Source organism: Malurus melanocephalus, unplaced genomic scaffold (genome assembly GCF_030028575.1).
Source record: "Malurus melanocephalus ecotype Western Australia unplaced genomic scaffold, MMel_1.1 scaffold_397, whole genome shotgun sequence".
Classification (NCBI taxonomy): domain Eukaryota; kingdom Metazoa; phylum Chordata; class Aves; order Passeriformes; family Maluridae; genus Malurus; species Malurus melanocephalus.
Window position 1 is genome coordinate 16,285 of NW_026623629.1, and position 22,321 is coordinate 38,605.

At 45.1% G+C, this 22,321-nt stretch overlaps 1 protein-coding gene across 2 annotated transcripts in view; it reads left to right on the forward strand.

Moving 5' to 3' along the window:
- The first annotated feature begins 8,521 nt into the window (after positions 1-8,521).
- Positions 8,522-22,321, forward strand: part of GRK5 (G protein-coupled receptor kinase 5) — a 54,694-nt gene continuing 40,894 nt past the window's right edge. For both annotated transcript variants that reach the window (XR_008966204.1, XM_057379249.1), the window contains exons 1-2: positions 8,522-8,579; positions 16,707-16,784. Coding sequence is in view for 1 of the 2 variants with exons in the window: in XM_057379249.1 (XP_057235232.1) it covers positions 16,761-16,784 (24 nt within the window). In the remaining variant the exon portion in view is untranslated. The remainder of the gene's footprint in view (positions 8,580-16,706; positions 16,785-22,321) is intronic.

A 22,321-nucleotide genomic window follows, 5' to 3' on the forward strand; every position in this document is an offset into this window, starting at 1 on the left:
TGCTCGCATTTCCACTGTCGTGCTGGTGTTGACTGTGGAACCGAGACAGAGTGAGTGACTTGTTCATGTAAATTCATGGAGAAACTGAGGTAGGCTTGATCAAAGAGCCACTGGAATTAATGGGAATCCTTCCTTCAGCTGGTCAGAGCTTGGTGCTGATAACACCAAGGTTGGGGGTCCAGTCCCACATGGGCCATTCACTCACGAGCTTGACTCAGTGGCTGGGACCCTTCCAACTCAGAATTCCAATTACAGAATGTTCTGTAATTCTCTGATTCCAACAGATTTAACAATCATCTTTCTAATCAATAGTGATTATTTTTTATCTTTCCCTGTACCCCATACTTCTCACATCAATATCTATTTTTGCTTCTCTGATTGAGACTCTCAAGCATTAATGGCAAGCTCCATCTTCTCCAGCTGAACCCTGACCCTGCAGTTTCTGCTTTTGAGCAGTGACCCATATGGAAAGGATTCAGTTGCCTGAGTGAGTAACTTTTAGAAGATACCAAAAGTGTTGGGGAAAGGCTGGAATAACTCAGCAGAGTCGCTGAGATTTTGTTAGGATGAGAATTTGYCTTCCACTGGCAAGCAGCCTGGTCTCAGGGCAGAGCATTTTCCCTTTGCCATCTGACGGTGCTCCTGGCACAAGGCAGGATGACCAAATGTCTCCCCTGTGAGAGCTGAGGGTCCCTCCCCGGGCTCTGCACCCCACTCATGTTTTCCTGTGCAGTGATTATACTGAGCTCACAGGATCTTGTTTGATCCTCCTCCTGCTGCTGCTACAAAAAAAGGGTGGGTGGGTTGTTATCCCTCCTGTCAAAATCTGTGTCCAAAATCAACAAAGCCACAAACGCGTTCTGGTTCAAGAGCTCGTGCAAACATATTTATGCAACTGCTTGTAGGATTTGACTTTCAAATAGAATTCCATGAGCAAAGCTTCAATGCAGCTGCTTTCAAAAAAAAAACAAATGAGAAGATCCATATGTATCGCTGAAGTGTATTTAACTGAGAATTTGTTCCAATAKTCTCCAAACATATTTTGCGTATCGGTCCAACTGGACCGCTTCCATCTCCAGTGTAATGCTGCTGTGATGTGTGGAGTTTATCCCTGTCGCCTAATGCCATGAAAAGAGTGGAAATAAGGGAAGTTACACAAAGCAAACACTGTCTGCATCTGAATAATTACATTAGATGTTCGATGATCAGGAGATTAAATTTTGTTTGTTTTAAAAAAGACAGCTGACAAGCAGAGAAAATTAACTTGGCAGGACTTAAAACCAGTTTGGGGTAATTCCATTGTCTCAAGTAAGCTTGATTGCATTCATATTTTTAATTAATTAAACTTAGATAGTCAGTGCCAGAGCAACACTTGCTGTAACAGCGTAGAGGGTCTCCAATTTTTTTTGTAGAAAACTCTAAATTCAAAAGGAAAAAAAATAAACTAAGGCCAAAAGCTGTGTTCTCCCCCAGTATTTCGTATGTTAAGTCTGGAGCTTTCCTGAGCAGTGAAGGGCTGGTTTGAGCTGCACACGGGGACGAGCTGCTGTTTAGAATAAGGAATCTATCAAGCCATTATCTTGTCATGAGCCCTAACAATTTCCATACTTTATTAAAAATAAAGCAAGCAGATGAAATATTTCTGCTTAGAGACAGTGTGCTTTTGCCACCAGCAAGAGAACTTCATCACAACCCTTGGCTTCAGAATTCCTGTCCGGCACCTGCACGGCTCCRGCCCTGCCAAGATAAACACTCTCCAGGACAGAGGCTGCCTCGTCGTTTTTAATCTCTGTGAAGTGCCAGGTGAAGTTCTGGAGCAGCTCATGTGTAAAAAGGCTCTGCTGTGCTCTCCTGGACTGAATTTCCACTCCGGGAGTTTGCGCTGTGCGTCGATAGCCAGGAGCCATCAGCAGCGCTCGGGGCTCCTGCTCTTTAATGGAGCTTTTCTGGCCACGCTGCTCGGAGGGAGGCAATGCCATTAGCTCCATTTTATAAATTCAGAGCGCCACTGAGGTCTGCAGGGCACAGAATATTAGTTGTGCTGGTAACTGAATTCCCAYGGGAGCCTGGATGCTTGTATGAGGTTTTTATAACATGACTTGCTGCCACGGTTTATAGGAATTTTTGAATGAACTGAAATGTGACATTTTTATTCCTGTCTTGTGYTCTCTAACCATCTGGCTTGCCTCGCTTTTTAAATGCGTTGCTGGAGACAGGGTGAATGGAGAGTCCTCAGCATTTTAACCACAGGTTTCCATTGTGAAACGGCCCCCCTCGTCCCCCAAACAACAACAAAAAAACCCCAAACAAAACAAACCCCAAATCCCAGAAAATAACAGACAAGAAGGATTTCCCCTCCTGTTGCTTTTTCCCACTCCTGCAACATTCCCAAGTAGGAACCATGAAAAACAGATGAGTCTCTACATCACTCTGCAGTGTAAGCAGCAATATCCATGTTTCTTCATCAGAAATGGTTCCCTATTTTCAATTTCTCAAAGAGAGAAACCTGATATGTTTTCCACTGCAAGTACCTGGGTTCCCAGCAAAGTTCATGAAGTTCTGAGTGGCCATGACATCTCCAGGACTGAAGACCATCAAAAAATAAGAATAMAAATGTAATAAATGGGTCTGTAGGAGCATTAACATGGCCCATCTTGGGGTCCTGCTTTTGAACATAAGGATTATCTTTTGTATTGAAGCATTTTTATTAGAGATGGAAAAACCATCTATTGTAGAATGCAAGAGCTAATGTTCCAGCTTTCCAGATTATTCTGAAATACAAGAGCAACACAGACACTGTTAATAATGCAATCAAAGCAATTTAAATCCTTTTAAAGCGTCCACAAAGGATCCTTTGATAAGAAGCAACTYTCATCAGCCTGAAAGACTAGGCAGTTCAGTGTGTGCTGTTTTATTAAGTTTATACATAGACAGTGGTAATTCCACTTTTGGCTGGAGAAGAGCTGCAGTAAATTATAAGACATCTTTATAAGCACCAGTGTTAGACTSGCTGGTTTTAAATGAAAAATGTATTTATATTAATATTGCTCTAAATGGGGTTATTCAGCACTTAAAGATGCAATTTGTTTTCCATTAGTACTCTGAATGGACACAAAATAATTCTGTAAACCTTAAAGGCTTTGGTCTCTTTTTTTGACAAAAAGAAGGAAATTGCTACAAGTGCAGAGTGTACGATGGGCTGTGAAAGTCTGTTTAGTTCAGTTGTGCTGCACATTTTTTTAATCTTGCTTTCAGTTCCTGCCTTTGTCCTCCTTTTTGTCATGCGGCCCTCTAAGGGAGCTTACCTGAAGAAAACAGAGATGGAAAAAAAATCCAGAAGTGGTTTTAAATTTGGGCTGGGCTGGGTAGGATCTTTTAGCAGCATCTCCCTGAGTTTGAGTGAGGAGGGAGGCGTGCGATTTTGGGTCATCTCTACAAGAAAATTCTAAAATTCTGGAAAACATCCATCTCAGGGGTGTTGGGGATCACTTTACAGGCCTCAGCCCCTTGGAAGAATTTACTTTTGGTGTGCCAGCAGTCTTAGGAACTGACTGCTGCTTCTATTGCCCAACTTGAGAGTAGGGACTGAGGTGTTCAAATGCTTTCTGCCATCAGTTTGGAGTGATTTTTGTTGTTCTGGATCAAAGCAGGTGAGAGGAAGAGAGCAGTAGACAAAAAATAGATTTGGAACCACATCTGGATGGTTTTGGTTCACCTTAAAGAAAAAAAAAAACAAAACAGGGAAGGGAAGATGATCTTGGGTCATTGAGCATGAGCAGGAAATGAACAATTAAGTCTTCCTACATCCCCTTYGAGGGGTTCCAGGTGTTTGTTTGTTGGTTTGTTTGTGGAGTTTTGTTGTTATGGTTGCTTTGTGTGGGCTTTTTTAGGCAGCATAATTACTTTGCATTTGGATCTTACTCAGTTTTCATCTGATTTAATGCCAGGGATAGCAGGGATCCAGAGGTCAAGTCCAAATGTTCCCGTGCAGCAGCATGGTGCATGTMTTCTTGGCTAATCTCCATGCATTTCTTTGGAAAATCTGCTCTTGGGATTCCAGTATGTTGGAAAATAACATGTTACTTAACAGATAGTGAATAAATACAATCCCTGGCCACGCCAAAGGGCTGAAAAGATGTTCTTGGCTTTTGTAGACTTGAAAAGTGTTATTTAAACTGAGCTCATCCCTCCCCACAGGGGGAAGCCTCACCAGCTGATTGCAGGGGTTGGATTTGCAGCCCTTCAGAATGAGTTGCAAAAGTGCAACTTTTATAGCAGCTCACTTAGACACCTGCACCTTACACTGAATATCAGGAAAGACTGGTTTTCAACCCAGAGCTATCACCCATTTTTTTTTTAGTTCAGCACTAAGCCATCAAAATCCACAGATATATKGCAAATGTGAAAGAGGAGGGGGGACCTGGTCTCTCTGCAGCCCACTGTTTCTCTCCAAAAAGTGATATTTTGAGACAGCCAAAAAAGAAAGGTATTTAAATGAGAAATTAACACAAAAAAATCTTCACACGGCASAGGGAGGGTTTTTTTCCTAATTAAAATATTAGACTTTTCCGCCTTTTAGTTGAAAGTTGAGGATTTCAACATCAGCAGCTCTGTTACCTTGTGTTGTGTTTTTCAATTCATCAGTGGTGTGTTTTGACTGGTAGGAAATTTTCTTAATAGGACTGTTTTTCTTAGGCATGGGCTCAGTTATTTTTCAGAACCTTACCAGAATATCTGTTGGGGACCAAATTTGGCCRTAGACACTGAATGGTGACAGCAGTGTCTGTGTGCAGGTGTAGCTGTTTTGGTACCTTCTGTGTGCTGGGTGCTCTTGAAATTAGTATTTCAATACATAAGCTGTGAAGTAAAGGGGAAAATGAGTCAGTAGAATTATGAATAAACATCATTTATCTTTATTTGTCTCATGTTAATGATGCCATTTTACATAATGCTTTTTTCTATATTAATCAGTGTTGTTGCTCTGTTGGGAAGGTGGAGAATTCGCTTGCATGTGCATGTTGTTTGCCAGTGATACTTTCTAAATAAAGAGTTTGGCGTCAGTGAGAAGTGTCTGCTTTCTCAGGACTTYGACCCACCCAGCTTTTCACGCCCGTTTTGGGCGACTTTGCAGGTGTTAAACAGGATGGCGCTGAGGCAGGAGGCTCTGGCTACCAAAGATACCACTCTCAGAGCTGTTTTAGTTACACTTCATCATCATAAGCATATGGTTTCACTTCCAAGTGTTTAACATTTCCATTTCCTCAGGAAATCATTCCTTCTATTTTTTAAACTTTTGAAGCTGGATGGATATTTTTACTGGCAGAGAGCGACACAGGGCTCAGCCCAGCCCGGGAGAGCCCCTGGCTGCAGAGCTGCTGCCTCCCCATCCCTTTTCTCCTGCAGGCTCAGGGTGCTCAGATGGGTCTCTGGGGTACAACACGCTCTTCAAACACCTACAATAAAACCATCCACTCCTTTTTCAGCTGAGAGAAAGGTGTATTTTTCTTTCTTAGTCTGCTCCGGGTCTGTGCATCCCAAGAATTAGTTGAGTGCAGATTCCTTTTGCTGACTGAGTGAGGCCAACGACAAGATCAGGGCCTAAGAAAATAGTTTGTGTCACCTACAAGGAATGAGAGCATTTTCATCCTGTATTTATTGTCTGTGTTGGTCTATCCAGCAGTCAAACACGCATGACAGAGGGGTGGATGGCTCCAGGGAGCTGCTCTGGCTGCTGTGTTTTCAGAGWTTATTTCTGGTATTTCCTTTTTCCTCGTCACGAATGGGTCACCCTCCTCACRTGTTGGCTGAGTTGGTAGAGCAGGGGGAAGTCCGTGCTCGTGTGTTCTTTATGTTGTGTTTTTGCACAAATATCATGGTGTTTAGCTGCTTGTTTTCCTTTCCCTGTGCAGCTATAGAGTGCAATTTGCACACTGATTTAGCCCTTTTGTTAGAAGATCATCCTCTGCTGCATTGGGTGCCATCACAGCATAACAACTTCAATAAACCCACTGCATTTTGTGCAACAAGAGTTGTCCCTGTGCATCAGATTGTGCTGTATGAGAGAAAATGCAGGGCAAACCAGCTGATTCTTGTGTTTGTTCCTTTCTGGTTTACTCTGCTTGTTTAGCATGAGGAAGCTTGCTGTGGCTTCTGGAGGTACTGAGTCCTGCCACCAAGCAGGCCGTGTGCTACTGGTGTTTGAGGTGGATGTTTTATGCACTCCCTCACAAGAGTCAGTCAAGGTGGCAGCAAACAGCCTCAGACAGATGTAATTAAACCTTCACACCTCCCAGGAGAGCTCACCTGCGCTGCCGAGCCTCTGGCTCCGTGCCGGCCTCTGGGATGTTGTCAGTGGCTGTTTTGATCCACTTTCCCGACTCCTTCACTTACCTCGGCGCTGTCCATGTGTGCACATCCCTTCAGCAGCTGCCTTCTCACTAAAAATGCCACTAGGCCAAGCAGCAGAAGCCGGTTCCACCCACAAGGACACCCTTGGCTGCTCCGTGCCCCAGTGATCCCGCTGGCTTTCCCAGCACACGTGTCAGTGCCGGGATGTTCCGTGCTGAAGGCTCCAGCTCAGACAAACAAACCAGTGCCAGGGGGTGGCTGCTGATCACTGGATAGACTGGAGGTCATGTTGGAGTTTACACAGTGATTTTGATCCAGTTTTGTTTGTGAGAGTATCAAAACATTGCAGTCTGCTGGATAGATTGAGCGATAGCCTGATCCAAAATGGAATGGCAATACCAGTGATAAAATGCTGCTGGTATGTAGTTCCAAACTGCTTAGAGGACCAGACCAGAGCAGGAACACACCAAATTTAAAGCACAGTTCAGCTGTCCCCAGCCTGTGTCTCCAGTGAGCACCCTGGAATTGCTTCAGGAATCAGTTCCTGCAGTTCAGCCACACCTGCACCCAGGTGCAGCACTGGGGATGTGCCCTCCTTCCTCTTGGTGCTCCTGCCCACAGTCACCCAGCTACAGGGCAGCAGTCCAACACCTCACACAGCATTTTCTGTTCAGGAAAAATTACCCAGAGGGTGCTGAGGCCCTCTCACAGGTTGCCCAGAGAAGCTGTGGATGCCTAGAAGTGTTCAAAGACCAAGTTGGAGCAGCCTGRGGTAGCGGAAGGTGTCCCTGCCCATGGCAGGGAGCATGGAACAAGGTGAACTTTAGGATCCTTTCCMRCCCAAACCATTCCATGATTTGATGACGATTCYATGAAGCCCTGGTTTTGCCAAACATGGTCCCCAGGCCACACCCTGAGCTGAGCAGGTCCTTCAGCTGGGTCCCTCCCTGGCAAGGTGAGCTCCATCCAGACCTCTGCCCGCATCCGTGGAATGGGAAAAGCCAAAGGACACAGCGGGGCCAAAGCAAAGGGTGATCCAAAGACACTGCAGGAGCCACTCCAACCCGAGAGAGAAGTAACCAAGGCTCTGACAAGTTGTGTGGGTTTCCCATGTCTGTTTGCAGCGCTGTGTTATGTGTTTAGAAGCCGGTTGTTTCCATAATAACAGCAAGCGCCATATGGCAGCGAGGAGGGTGGTGAGAAGAATGCCGAAGGAAACACAGTATGTTGTTTGACATGTGTGTACTTGTGGARGAATAGCGTGTCTCCAGCAAGTATTGCTGCTCCAAGCAGGCAATTGGGAGATTTTCTGATGTCACCAGAAAAAATAGCCAAAGCTCTTGGCATTTGTGCTGGTGCAGTGCCAGTGAATGACGCCTGCCCCCCGTCAGTATTCTCCTGCTGATTGTCCTTGTGGTGGGCAAAGGACATTCTGCTTTGCTGTGAGGGATGGTTCTGGGTGCACCAGCACAGGGGAATGGCATTTAAACATGGCTTTTGAGGGGAAATGCAGTTCTGTGAGGAGTGCTGTGTGAAAGTGAAAYGAGCCAGATGCCATATGCTCCATCCATTCCTTAATGCTCAGCAATTAAAGAGCAGAAATTTTGAAACCTTGAAAATGCATGGTTTACTGTAATTGTTTAATAGAAAGTGGGCTGAGCATTTCCAGAGAGGAGGGGCACTTTAGTGCATATCTAGGAAGCATCCAGGAAGGTCTCCACAAATTCCAGTGTTTTCTACCCTTTAATGCATGACTCATATTTCAAACACTTGTAATTTGCTCCCCACATTCCCACCAATGCCACCATCTGAGCTGTACTTTTGTATACATTTCCACCACAGAAAAAYACTAAATTATTTTTTCATAATAGCTGGATAGCTCTTGCTTGACCTTTACCAACATCAGCTCTACAAAATTCAGCCTCTCTTAATTGAGTCTTAAAGCCATTAATTGTGTTTGTATTTGGATATCTGAGACATGATGGTGGAGAGAAGGCAGTTGTTCTGGTTTGGGGTGGTAGCTCTGCACTCACTTGCAATGGTTTAAACTCATGAGCAGCCCAAAAGGCAGAGCTCTTCTCGTTTTCATGCTTCTCTTCCTCTCTTTGTTGCCTCTAGAGAGAGATTACTGCAGCATATGTGAAAAGCAGCCCATTGGAAGGCTTCTCTTTCGRCAGTTCTGTGAGACCCGGCCCGAGCTCGAGTGCTGCATTCGCTTCCTGGACTCGGTGGTAAGTCAATTCWTGTGCTATTTTGGGGTGCTTTGCAATGTTCCCCTGGAAGAGGAGACACCTCTGACCCCAGGCAATCACTGCTTTGTGGGATTTTGTGTCWGAAGTGCTGGAACAGGCAATGGACAGGCAGCAGCCTGGTACCACTGGCAGTACAGGACTCGTGGGGCTGGTGCCACCCTCGGGGACAGGAGCCACCAGAGTGGGGTGAGGACAGGCACCCCCATGGTGCTGCTGTGGCCTCCCTTCACATCCAAACCCCACCAGCCGAGCTGCTGTGAGCAATGGCTTCTGATGGGGGTGAAGCCTGCAGTGCTACAAGGAAAGAGGAGCTGAGAATGGACTGACAAGAGAGGATGAGCAGTGTAATAATCCCAATATCTCTTACCAAGCCTTTAAATCATGATGATTTACAAAAGATATGCTAATAATTACCCTGTTTTTTTCAAATAGGAGAACAGAGGCATCATGTGTAGTGGTGACTTGATTGAGGTCACTGAGAAACAAATCTGTTCCATTTTCCACCCCAGCGAGCCATCAGTTAACCCGGCCACCGAGCGCCACCCCCAAGCCCTGGGGGACCTGACGCTCTTTCCCGGTCTGGCAGCACTTGGCCATGTGTGCTGCCAGCTGTTCACAGTRGAAAGGTCTCTCAGTGCCTTTTTTTTGCTGGGAGGGGAGGGTGCTGATCAGCCAAAGGGCGAAATGGTACCAGAGAGGCAGAGGAATTTGTCACTGCTGAGTGTGAGTGGCCGTGGGGTCTCGCTCCCTSGACAGYCAGRAGCAAAGCAGTGSSTACCAACARGAATAAAATTGTTGTGTTTGTGCCWTGGTGAAGCTATTCTGAAGTGTAGGGAAATGTGAGGATTGCCCTGAAAGTAACAGTCTGGGAGAGGAATGTGGTCTCTTAAARTTTGTGTTACTCCTGCATCACCCACAGCGAATCTACAGCATCACAAAAAATGCTGATAAATTCCAATTTGAATCCGTTTTATCTGGTCATGGCTTCCACCTGTTATTCCTAGCACTGGTTGTGATTTTCTCTGGTGAAAGGTGCAGCCATCAAGGTACATGGCACATGTGACAAACACTCTGTGCAGCCATGCTCAAGGCCAGCAGGACATTTRGGGTACCCTGGATGTGTTTGTCCTGCACTGAACCAGCAGAAATGCCACATCAGGTGTGACACCTGCAGCCCAGGGTAGATGGGAAGTGGCATCTGCAGAAATCCTGTGGAACACAGCCACAGGAGACTGCTTGTAAGAGGTTTTAATTGCAGACAAAAGCAGCAGAGACACCGTCAGCGCGGAGTGGGTTCGCGGGGCTCTGTTCTGTTCTGTTCTGTTCTCCCACCTCCCCGAGTGAACAGGCAGCTCATTTTGGTTCCAGAAGCCCCCATGGTGCAAGCCCTGCATGCCCTCAGGGTGTGCCACTGACAGCAGGAACATCTGGGCACAAGGAAACATCTGTCCCTGGTGCCACCAGCCCCAGGGCACCGTGTGACAGTGTGGGCACAGCACTGTCACAGCCTCTCCTGTCGTGCCGGCTCTGGGAATGGAGGGATTGAGGGCACTGTGTCATTCCACCCTCCCAAACCCTGTGGAGCAGCTCTGGGAATGGAGGGATTGAGGGCACTGTGTCATTCCACCCTCCCAAACCCTGTGGAGCAGCTTTGGGAATGGAGGGATTGAGGGCACTGTGTCATTCCACCTTCCCAAACCCTGTGGAGCACTGACAGCTCTGGGACTACACATCTTTCCCTCATCCCTGCATCACAGGCCACTGTGCTCCTGCAAAAATTGGCTTTGTTTTAGAGCTCTGACCCCAAGCAGTCCCAGGCTGATATTCCCAAATCCTTTTCCCAAAAAAAAAATGTGTTTTGCACCCACCCCAAGCTGCTTTTGCAGACTGGAGCTGTCCTGTGTGCCTTTCCTGGGCCAGTGGTCTGTTCCCAGTCAGGCTCAGACTGGCACTAGGAGGATTTAAAAACAAAATACCTGGCTGGGTGGAGRTCTGAATACTTATCTTTCTTTTTAAGACTAATTAGCAGAAGTTTCCCATGTTCATCGATTTCAAATTCTGTATAAGCTTGCTCCCGGCCCGTGAAAATCCCTGCTTTAGGCCATATTAAGGTCAAGCAGTGCAGTCCATAGCCATTAAATTGGATGATTGCTACTGAAATTTGCCCAGCGGGGTCACGCTGTGTTTAGTGAGTAGTGGGATTTGGGCCAAGCCCTATGTTAGGCAAGAAAAGCCCTATAATGAGACCAGGAGTCTGGCTTTACAGCCCTAATCTGAGACCACCAGGAATGTGAAACCTTTTTAAGACCACCTGCAGTACCAGGCAGGAAAAGCCAAGAGCCTTCATTTCCTTTTGTCTTAGTTATTCTTCTAACATGAGATGCAAAAATTAGTTTTTGCATGACATCAAATAAAGGGAAAAGATAAAAGGGGACAATATTTAGCTGTTCATGAGAGAGTCACAGAGTTTTTTGCACATTGAGAGGGAGGTCCACCTCTTTTTCAGATCCCATCTGMGTGACTTTACCAGGTCACACAGTCATTGGCAGTAAGCAGTACTTGATGCCTACCAAGTTTTGAAGAAGTTTTTTGACTCGTGCTCTCAAGTGTCTGCAAGGAAAGAAAAAACTGGAACTTCTGTGAGGAGACCAGAGGCTGAGTCAGACACTCATAACATCCTTATGAGAGGCTAAGCTCTCTCACACCTTTGCTTCCAAAGGCTGGTAGAACCAAGYAGACCTTGCAGACTGAAATATGTAAAGAGACAAAAAAAAAATCCCCTCTTGACTGGACATTTATGTCAGCTGTGTGAAATAACCAGCCTGGTCTGATGTAATCTCCTGCAAATGTAATTATGGCAGCATTTGKGGATTTTTGTCTGTTAAACAAAWTGTTAARCCGCTTTCTGAAGAAAAAGGCTTCKTGTCATTAAATTCTGCACKCATGTAGGTGTGTAGCTGTCAGTTCCCTATGAAACCCCCAAATTCCTTGTCCAATTTCAGCCAGTAACTGAGATGAAAGTGCTCAGAGGCACAAAGGCTCTGCAGGTTTTGTGGGAGCAGTGTTTGGGTAATTTGTCACAATCCATCTTAGCCCAGACTAACACGAAGAGTGGTTTGTGAGCAGGAGATGATAACGGTGATAAGAACATTAGATGATAACAGTGATAAGAACATTAGATGATAACGATGATAAGAACAAAGATATGCAGAGCACTGGTGGAATTGTGGGGTTTTTTTTTTCCCAGCATTGCTGTGGGACAGCCTGGCAGTCTGTCTGTCTGTCTGTCTGTCTGGGAAATGGAGCAACAGCCAGCCCTTCTCCCAGCTGGCACAAAGGCACAGAGGACAGACAGCCACCTCTCACTGCAGATATTGTGCAAACAAACTCATGGCAGAGGTCCTGAGGGCCGAGATGAAACACCCACCGAGCACCAGCGTGGCTCTGAGTGCACAGCGTGCTTATCTGGGCTCATGGAACCACAGAGACCTCCCTTGAACAGCTCACCAAACCCTGCTGGAGCCATTCAGATGGAGGAGCCGTGTGAACACAAAGTGTTCTCATCAGATGGAGATGGTTTATGATTAAATCAGCTCCTCCAGAAGCCCTCCTGTGCCCGAGGAGTCACGCACAGCCCTGGAGCACACTTCGCTCTGCTTACAAATACTTGAGCGACTTGCTTCAACTTGGGAGCTGTTGAAAGACAGCCATGAAAATAAAGTGTGAGGGGATATGTTTCCTGTGCTGAAAGGCAGATCAGGGAGCAGGGAAGGTGCTAGCAAGATGTGTTTCCTTCTCCACAGCCAGTGCCTCCAGCACAAGAAGGTGGCAGTTCACTTCAGCAGGGATCTCTTGCTCCTGTCCCCTTCTCATCTGCACCTTCCCAGGCTGCCAGYTCCTGACATTCCCTTCTTCTCTCCTGTGATTTTTAGGTGCCATTAWAATGGAGTCTTTAGCTTCAGGACTCCCCTTCCTGCTTCATCTACCTACATTCATAATGCTTCCTTTCCAGGGAAGGGCTTTTAATGTTTTAATGTGGACCAGACTTAGGTTGACTGCAGGAGAATGTGGACAATTTTGGACATTAAATTCTCTCTAACGTGAACAGCGTTACTTTTTTTTTGCACTGAAGTCACACAAAAACACACATCCTCTGGAGGAAAATAATCCCTGCTGCCTGTCCAGGTTGTTTCTGCCTGTGATATCTGGGCTCAGGGGTGAGAGGCACAATCTTCTCGGGTGGACTTTTCATCTGAACGCTTCACTAGACATTGCACTTATCTGGGGTGAAAGGATGAGTGAGCATCCATTTAATGCCATTTGTAAAAACCCTGTCTTKCTGTTAGGGAGATTTCATTTGGTTAAGTCCCTTTTGTGGTATATAAACCATCTGTGTGTGTGTGTCTTAAAGCTGTTCAAGGCTTTTTCCATCAGAAATGCCAGTTTGTTGATATCAACAAACTCATTAACTCAAAACGTGTTTTTAAACAGTCAAAAGGGCTCTTTTTGCCCTGCCTTTAAATATGAAAAATGTGGTTTCGAGTTCACTTTTCATTTAGAAATGCGAGTTATTATGAATCCCAGCTGTTTGGGGTTTGCCTTCCAATTTTTAGTCACAGATTTTAAATCTCCAGCTGAGGAAAGTGCGAGGACAGCCACTGAGGACAGAGCAGTAAGAGGGCAGAACCTGGAGTCAGAGAAAGGAGAGAGCAGAGAGAGATTCTGGAGAAAACAGAGGAGGGAGCTGAGAGAGTGGAGGCGTAAAATTGGGACTGAAATGCCAGTAACCTCCAGCAGATGCTCAAATAGTGATTCCACTGCTCCTGACTTCTACCAGGAAGACAGCACTGCTCTGGTGGGAGTGTCTGTTCCCATCTCCATCTCATGGTGGGTATGAGGGATGATGATTCCTGCAGCCATGCCACGCTGCCACAGGCAGCCATCAGCTCCCTGCTGTGGGAGAGCGTCCTCCCAGATCTGCACAGACATCTCTTTGGATGTGTTTTTTCCATTTTCACATATTTTTAAACCACGCAATTTCAGGAGCTGAAATACTGTTAAGATGGAACTCAGATACTGGTTAACTCAGTGTGTCAGAATCAATCCCTGTGTCCTTGCCCTGGTAGCTCTCCATCCCTGGCAGCCTCCAGCCCCCAAACCTGAGCTGTCCCCAAGCTCATGGCCCCATCCCACAGCCAAATATTGCTCCCTTTCCAGCTGAAGAGCATTTTTCCATCTGATTTTCTCATCCCATCCCGAGGGCAGCTGCTCCCAAGGGAAGGATGCTTTGTGCCCCCATCCCTCCATCCAGCCAGGGCTGCTTCTATGGAAGAAGGAGCCACCAAAGTAAAAACAGCCTCCAGAAGAAAAGTCAGCAGCAAGCAGTGGCCAGCCCACATCCTCTGGCCATTTGGGCTGGAGGATCTGTGCCTGCCCACAGAAAAAAACTTCCCTGCAGCTCGTCCCATGGAGTCATGGAGATCGTAAATCCTCCCCTCAGTTATGGGCTATGAATAGGGCCCTGTCTGACCTAACTAGGGCATGGAGAAGCTATTAGACTTCAGAGCAGGAGCCTTGAAACACACGCCTGGATTCATCAAAGGAATAATGGAAAATATTTTGTTCCACGTGGATTTTAAGTAAGGGTGTTATTTCTAGCAATTAGGGATTTGCAAAGTGTTTTTTGAATATTGGGACAGGAGGGGAGGTGTCTTGGGATTCAAGCACAAGATCAAGAGTTGAGGACCTTGGTGGCTCCACAGGAGGGAGCATGGGGACATCCCTGTCTCCTGTCATAGCAGCCATGGCTGAAAATGTGCCAGTGCCTGGTGCTGAATAGCTCAAAAATGGCATTGAAAGGGGAAAGAAAAATCAACTTAGAAACAAAATGGAACAGGCTTCCAGTGCAGAACTRCAGTGAAACCAACACTGCTCACAGGTGGAGATTATGGTTCCTTCTCGMATCCTCACTTGTCTGTCACTTCCCACCTTCGCYGCCACCRTGTCACATTTCCTGAGAATGTCAAMTGCAAGTGTAATTAAACTTCCCTTTTATTTTTGCTCCCTGTCTTCAGACAGAATGAGATATTCTGTAGATGTATAGGCGTGCATTTAGCTCTGCAGATGTATGGATCCCATCAGAAATTGCATTTCAAGACATCCAGTTCTTGCTGAATTTCTGTCTCCTGGTCTGYCCTGATTTGTTGCCTGTTGTACAGCTTGGATGGGATGTAAATGTTATAGGTTATATGTGGCAAAWAGGACATCAAATTTATTGGCATCTCCCTGGTGCACTTCAAGTAGCTGATGATAACTTATAATCAGGTTTTATTTGCTAATATATTATCAGAGTTTGAAAACAAACTGTGAGTTTGAGAGAGATGATGGAGAAATCATGGAGAAAAATGCTGCCAAATGCTGAAGCATTCAAGAGTTTCTGTACTCTAAGAGCTGAAATGACCCATGCTCAGATACAATCTAAAAGGACAGGAAATTGGATAAAAGATTTTTTTAAATCCTTGCATTAAGTTTTATGAGAACATAATCAGTTTCATCCCCAAAATGGTCACTCAAAGAGAAGTACCCTACTTGCGGATTTTAGTTTTCAGTGTTTTTTTCATCGCTTTTATTTGTGGCCATTATCATCTCCCAAACCAAATCAGATCATTATTCCGGATTTCTCAAGCAACCTGCTCTGTCTGTGTGTAAATATTGAGCTCCAGACTTGAGCTGCAATAGCTCAGTGAGGGCTGGCCAGATAGGAGGGGAACAGCATTATTACTACATTGTGGTTTCCATGTCATTCCTGGGTTTGCTTAGCTGGGGTATCCATTACAGCCAGCCTGCAGATTTATTGCATCCAGCCCAGAGCAGTACATACATCTTCCAGTGGGCAATAGTTCTGAAATTTGTTTTTCCAAGTTTTCGCCAGTTCAGTCTGATTTTCCTTTTTTTTTTTTTTTTGTAGTTCAAACTTCCTCCTCATTTATCATCTCAGACAGCTTGTATTGGACCAGGTTATTTAATTGGTTTGGCAAGGTTTTCTGGGATCCTTTTTTCATACAGTCATGAAAGCTGTTAGGCTGTCTTTTTTTATTTATTTATTTTTTTTCCTTCTGGAAAATATTTTGATCCCAAGGCTAAAACTTCATATCCCAGGCAGTGCCAAGCAGTAATATCTCTAAGAATTTGTTGTCATTTAGCCACTGGGGTCCCCTGCAGCACATGTTTCCTTCAAATGCCTGCATGGATCCAGAACTTCAACTGAAGTGATTCATATCTTCATGGTACACAACTAATGCTGCTTTTGTTTCTTATATCCTGAAGCTCATCAAAAGTCAGTAATGCTTCAATACCTAGAAGAGCCAGAATTTTAAAATGTACATAGACTTTGTGGTGCTCCCTATTTTAAATCACTAAGGAAGTCAAAGAGAATTTTGGTTCTAGTGTCTATTCCTCTAAATGATCTCTCTTGTTTCCTTTGGAAGAAATCATCTGATAAATCTGAATAAATCGTCTGATAAATCAGCCTTCAGGAGGGACTGAGCAGTGATGGGCAGGTCTCTCTCCTTTGCACAGCTATTTTCAGGCCAAGAGCAAGATGTAAATACACAGAAAAGACACATTCAACCAAAAAGACAACATATTGAAGGATATMTATTATATATGTTAATATTCACCTGGCACTTGAAATCCCACGAGAGAAAAGGGTTAAAAAACATTCACTTTCTCTCCTACTCAGAGAAATAATTTTACTTTCTGTGCCCACCTTCCGTTTGAGCAAAACCAAATGAAGCTGACATCTCTTGTTGCTGCATGCTTTCTGAAAGCTGGCTTGGAAAGGCTCTAAAATATAAATTAATTCAATTGTTCTAGTGTTAATTAAGAGATAAAGCCTCAGAAGATGTACCACTAGGGTTTGGTCAAAATATAGCGGAAGGTTTTTAATAAGATTGTGCGTACAAGTTTTACTTCCACCAGAAAATGGTATTTTGTCCTTCAGATTTTTCATACAGAGTGTTCCGTTAAGGCCACATCCAAAATGAAGTTATACTGGTGAAATATGAGTGCAAATATTGACTTTTATTTTTTATATGTCTGTTCCAGGCAGAATATGAAATTGCTCCAGATGAAAAGCTGGGAGAGAAAGGAAAGGAAATCATGATGAAATACCTCACCCCAGAGGTAAGGGGCAGCCAAAGTGGCATTACTGRAGGAATGCTGCAAGGCACACCTTTACTAAACAAGGTTGTTACAGGCTTTGTAAGCCAGACTCCTAAAATTTATGGTGGCAATCTCCAGTGAATAAACCTGCAAGTCCTACAAAAACAGTCAGAAAGAAAAAAAAAAATTATAATGCAATCCAGAAATGRACTTCTAAGGATGAACTTGACTTACCAGGGGCTTGATTCATCTGTGGGCAAGCAGAGGGCTTCTCTGGTCTCTTCTCAGCGTGCAAAACTCTGTGTTGGGGGTGTAATGCAGGAGGGCTCAGCTGTTACCAGCAGATGCCCCAATTATTTCCCATCCAGCTCAGAAGTGCTGCTGGCATTTCCTATTCTGTTGTGTGGAAAGCACAGGCAAAAATGGCCTTTCATAATTTTGTATTTTGGCACAAAAATTCCCCAGCACCATTTTCCGCCGGGTGGGCAGGGATGCTCCCAGGGGACGGAGGGGTTTGGAGTTCAGAGCTGCTGTCACCTGTCCTTGTGCCCACCTTGTGGGTCCTGAGTGCTGCTTTTTGGGGCTGTGGGATGGAGAGGGAGCAGCCGTGTCCACAGGGTGGCACTCCAAACAGAGGCACGGATGTGCTGCTGGAATTTGGGACAGGCTGCTCTGGGACTGACCCTTCTGGGGGAGGTGGCGGTCATTTCCTGGCCACATTTCACCTTTGCTACAAAAGTCACTGCCAGTAAGCAGTAAACATCCAACTTCAAACACAAGAGCAGTCCCAGGGTTTTTCCTAAGTTGCTTTCGTAAGAGTAATCAAAGATGTACAATTGCTGCTTCAACTATTTTACAAGAGAAATGCATTTGACCTTCAGGAGAATTAATCACATTTTTGGCAGATGTCTTTCCAGAGGGTTTAAATGGTACAATATGTTTTGGAGGTGCAGGGGCAGAGCAGACCACTCTTTTTCCAGTCWGTCATTTTCCTACAATAAACTTTGATGCATACTTTCAGTTATCTCAGGCTGCTTTTTGGGATCTGGTTTCATTTACTGAGCCTGGCTAGTTTCATGTGCAGCCATTGAGCGCTGCCAGTACRAGTTCCTGCTGCCCATTCATTAGGGGCATGGAGTTCCACTTCTTTTTAAATCCACCAAAATGACCTTTTGTCTTAAAACTCCTGTCARCAGAGGAAGGAGCAAAAAACACCGAGGGAAAATATTTCCCAGTGCTCCAGTTCCCATCTGGAAGAGGGAGAAAGGCATTTTGCTGATAGCTAGTGAAGTGAGGGAAGGTTAGCGTTGCTGCAGATTCCCAAAAACCCTTCACTGCTGTCCATTTGCTCTCCTGCTGTCCACAGTGCAGCCAGAAGCTCATGGAATATTTCAGGGAATGTGCAGTGAAGACCAACCTGAGAACAGCTGCTTCTTCATCCACAAAGAACGGCGGTGTTACAGGAGGGAAAAATACTGGGGCTGAGAGCTGGAGTTTCCATTCTCTGCCGTGCCCTGCAGTTCTGATGTGACCTGTGTACCTGGTTTCTCAGTATGCAAAACTGGCACAGCGTATTTACAGTCTGTCCTGAAACCTCTCTGCTGTTTGCAAGTTACCTCAGCAGCTCTGAGCAGAAGGAAACTGGATGAGCTCCAGTGGTGCCTTCCARCCTCTCCCGTTTTGTGATGCTGTGGAACACAGAGATATTCTCCTTGTGATCGAAAACTGCCTCCCTGGTGGTGGTGCTTTACTGTCTGCATTGGTCTTGCTGTGCTTTTTTTCCTTAATGAGAAATTTCTATTTCTTCCCAGAGGGATGTGTAAGCCCTGTGTGGCAGAAAATACTTCCTAGAAGTGAGGTTGACTGCTGTAACAATGGGTTGAATATAGGTTTAATAATAKGAGTCCCACACAGCAAATACTTTAAAAAAAAACTAGAGCAAGGCTTGGAGTGATTCAATTTCATTTTAGATACCTAAGTAACATAGTCAGATTAGGAGTGCTGGTGGCCCAGTGTCCTTTCTTGTCAAGAAAGAGGATTAAGTATCTCCAAAGAACACATTGGAAGTCAGTGATTCAAAGCCAGGTTAGATGTTGCAGTTCTAAAGGATGAATCTGGACCCAAATGTCCTGATGGAACATCATCCCATCCAGCAAAGAAACCTTCTTCTCATTGGAATCTGCATTTCTCCATTTAATTATCAGTGCCACGAAAGGTACAAATTGCTGCTGATTCCACAGTCTTCTGCTTTCAGCTGAAAGCTTCTTTTAAGTAGGTGTGTGTCTGTGCTTCAAAGAACCTGATTGTCTTGATACAAAAATAGTGTGACACACAGCTTGACTGACAGGATAAAATTATAGGTTTAGTTCTTGGACAGATAATTCAGTCTTACAATGTGAGGAGTATTTTTCCCAGAGTGCAGGATCAGAAGCACAGTGAAAACAAAAAGTTGACTGGGTGCTCTTTAATATTTATAAATGATTTTTAGTTCTTGCCTAGGTTTTTAAATGGCATGCATATTTAACACACAGCGCGTCAGCGTGTCACCGCTCCGGAGCGCGTCCCTTTGCACAGGGAGCACACACTTTATTCAATAAAACACACACTTCTTGCACAGCAGATGGAAAGAGGAGGCATTTTCCCAGGTGAATGGACATCACAGCAGAGTCCTGGCCCTGTGTGACCCACACAGTCACTGCCACGATGCCACCAACATGTGGAAGCAGCACATTCCTGTGAGAGCATTCAGCCACCAAACAAACCCAGCTCTTGCCAGCGTGGTGGAGCAGGGAGGGGCTTTTTCAAGTACTCACAATCCAGGCTCTTTACAGCTTTGYCATCCTGAGCAGCCCCCCAGGTGTTTTTTAGGGAATTGAAACTTTTTGTTCCACCATGTCCCTGACCCACAGGCAACAGCAGTGACAAATACTGACAAATGCTGGCCCTGGAAAGGAACAGGGATGGTTTAGGACTCTCAGGAACAGCCTCCCTGAGGATGTGGTAGAGCCCTCATCAGCAGAGGTTTTTGAGGTGCTGTTGGGCAGGGCGCTAGATAGTCTCCTCTAAACACCTTTTCCCATGAAAGATTAGACCAGATGATCTTCAAAGGTCCCTTCCACACTGAGATGTTCCAGGATTAGATGCACTCAGATCCTGAAGACAGCAGCATTCCTTCTCTCAAGCCTGGAGTTTGCTGGAACAGCCACATCCAGCAGCTCGTTCTGTGCTTTTTGCTGAGAGGGAAATGTGAGCAGCACTTGTGATCTTCACAGTGACAATGCCAAAATATGGGTGTTTTCATGGCTGCTGTGGCAGCGTCACTTGAGGGGTGAGCAGGAGGGTGAAAACCTACAGGAAAGGTGTCCTGTGGCTGGGGACACCCTCAAAACAAGCTCTGAGGAATTGTCCCCTCACTGTGCACAGGAACAGCACAGAGGTTGTCACACCAGCCAGGCCAAGGTTCCCTGACTAGAATCTTGCTTCTTTAAGAAAGGCTTTAACAATTTCCATGAAAAAGGCACTTAAAGCTGSCTTCTTGACTTCATAAGCCCCTAGGGCAAAAGTCCAACCCACAGGAAGTCTAAAATTTCTGAGGTTGTGAAATATGATGGTAAAACTGCTAAAATGAATTGGTCGCAAATATTTCTTCYCTGTTTTTTTCCTAATCACAGCAGTTGAGTGGAAAAGGTTCAGTTTTAGGTTCCAGTTCCATCTGTAAATGGCTCCATTGAACTGTTGAGTTAAACTGAACCCAGCCTGGCTTCATTACCTGACTGCTTCTTGTAATGGAAGAGCAAAGAGATATATTTACCTTTGTACTGCTTTTAAATCAGAGTTTTACGTCTCCATGCTGCATTTTTTGCCTTCCTGCCTGACAGCTGCCATGCCTTACTCCACTAAATCACTATCCCWCTATTTGCTTTTTCACTGTAAATCACCTTGAGAGACTTGGAGAGACACTATATAAAACTAAATTGATTTGAAATGGCTCTTAAGACAGTCTCCATATGCCATTATAGTTTATATTTGGACTCAGCTGGGTACTAAAAATGTTACTGAACAGGATGTCTAATGTGTATTGTTATCCCCATTAAAATACTTCATAGAATATGAAGAACAGCAACAGCATTAATTTCTTATCTGAATTCCTGTCCGGTCCCCTTTCCTCCAGGAAATGCACAGAATAAAGGCCATGTTTGCACTTTCTTTGCTGCAAGGGGTTAGCTGGGCACAGCAATAACCTCCCTACTCCAGTCTAAGGCTAGCAGTGGGGATTTTGGTAAACAAAACCATGTCTTTGTTTTTATGAACAATTATAGGATAAGGAAGGGAGGGAGAAGTCCCTTGAAAGAGACTCTGGTTGATCAGCARTGCCTGACCTTCCACTTGTCYRCTGGCTAAAATGTGCCCTTCTCTCRAATCAGTTGTTTATGGAGRAGAAAACATCTCTGTGATACGGGTGAGGTGGGATTAAAATGGCACATGAGCCCTTCTGCTGGGCCCAGCCMCGCAGCCGAGTCAGGCTCCTGCTCRCAGCCGCCTCTCCCAGCTCTGTGCACCCTCACAGTAGTTTCTTTTTGCCCACTGCTTTGATCTTGACAAGAAGGATCTTTGCCTCTCTCCTTGAGATTTYTTTCCCCCTCCCTATTTTCWCCACCAAAATAAATGCAGAGCTCAGCTCTTGTGCTTCTGGGTGAGTCATCTTTGCCAATTGGTGAAGCCCTTCCGTCTCCCAAAGTTTCATCTATCACTTCTTAATGATTCTGGCTGAATCCTGCAGGTCACACCRTACCAAGAATTGGATTCAAGTCCTGAAACCTCTTCCTCCAAGTGTTTAGTTTTTCTAAATGCCTCCTAGGGAGCATGTTATGATTCGTTTTTGGCGTGGCCAAAACAAAAGCTGAATGCCACTCCAAGAGAAGCAGTGGAAGACAGAAACATTAACCTTCTGTAAAGCAATCTGCAGARTTTAATGCGAGACAGAGGCTCTGTGGTTTGAAAGGTGAGCCTTCAGGGACTGTTTTCTACATTGTTATCTCTCTCCTACAAATTCAGCTTATGTCACTTATATCCAGCAAGCCATCTCTGTCCCCCTGTAAGCTCATTATCTTGCTGATAAAGGGCCAGCACAGCATCTCCTTTCACTGCAGCGGATGGCCCCTTAAGGCTTGGTCCAAGAGTTATCTCCACAGCTAGTTTTCAAATTTTTCTAAACCCTATGYATTTCATTAATGACCCAATTGAAGTGAGGGATGAATGAGGTGCCTGTCTGTACACAGTGCATTGCATGGGCTCGGGATGGGCTGGAATTATTCACTTGCTCAAAGCGTTATTCACCGTGTCCTTTGGGCTCCTGTTAGGAGATTTTTTAAGGATGCTAAATGCTTAAGTAGAAATCCTGGCATGGCTTGAGCCAGGAGAATTTTGCCATTTAATTAATTACCCTGGGACTTTACCCTTTGCCTCGATGGATTTCTCATCTCCCCTTTCTATTGACTGCCCCACTCCAYGAGCACCATTTCAGCCAGACATGATAGCATTACTGAGGCCTCTGCTTT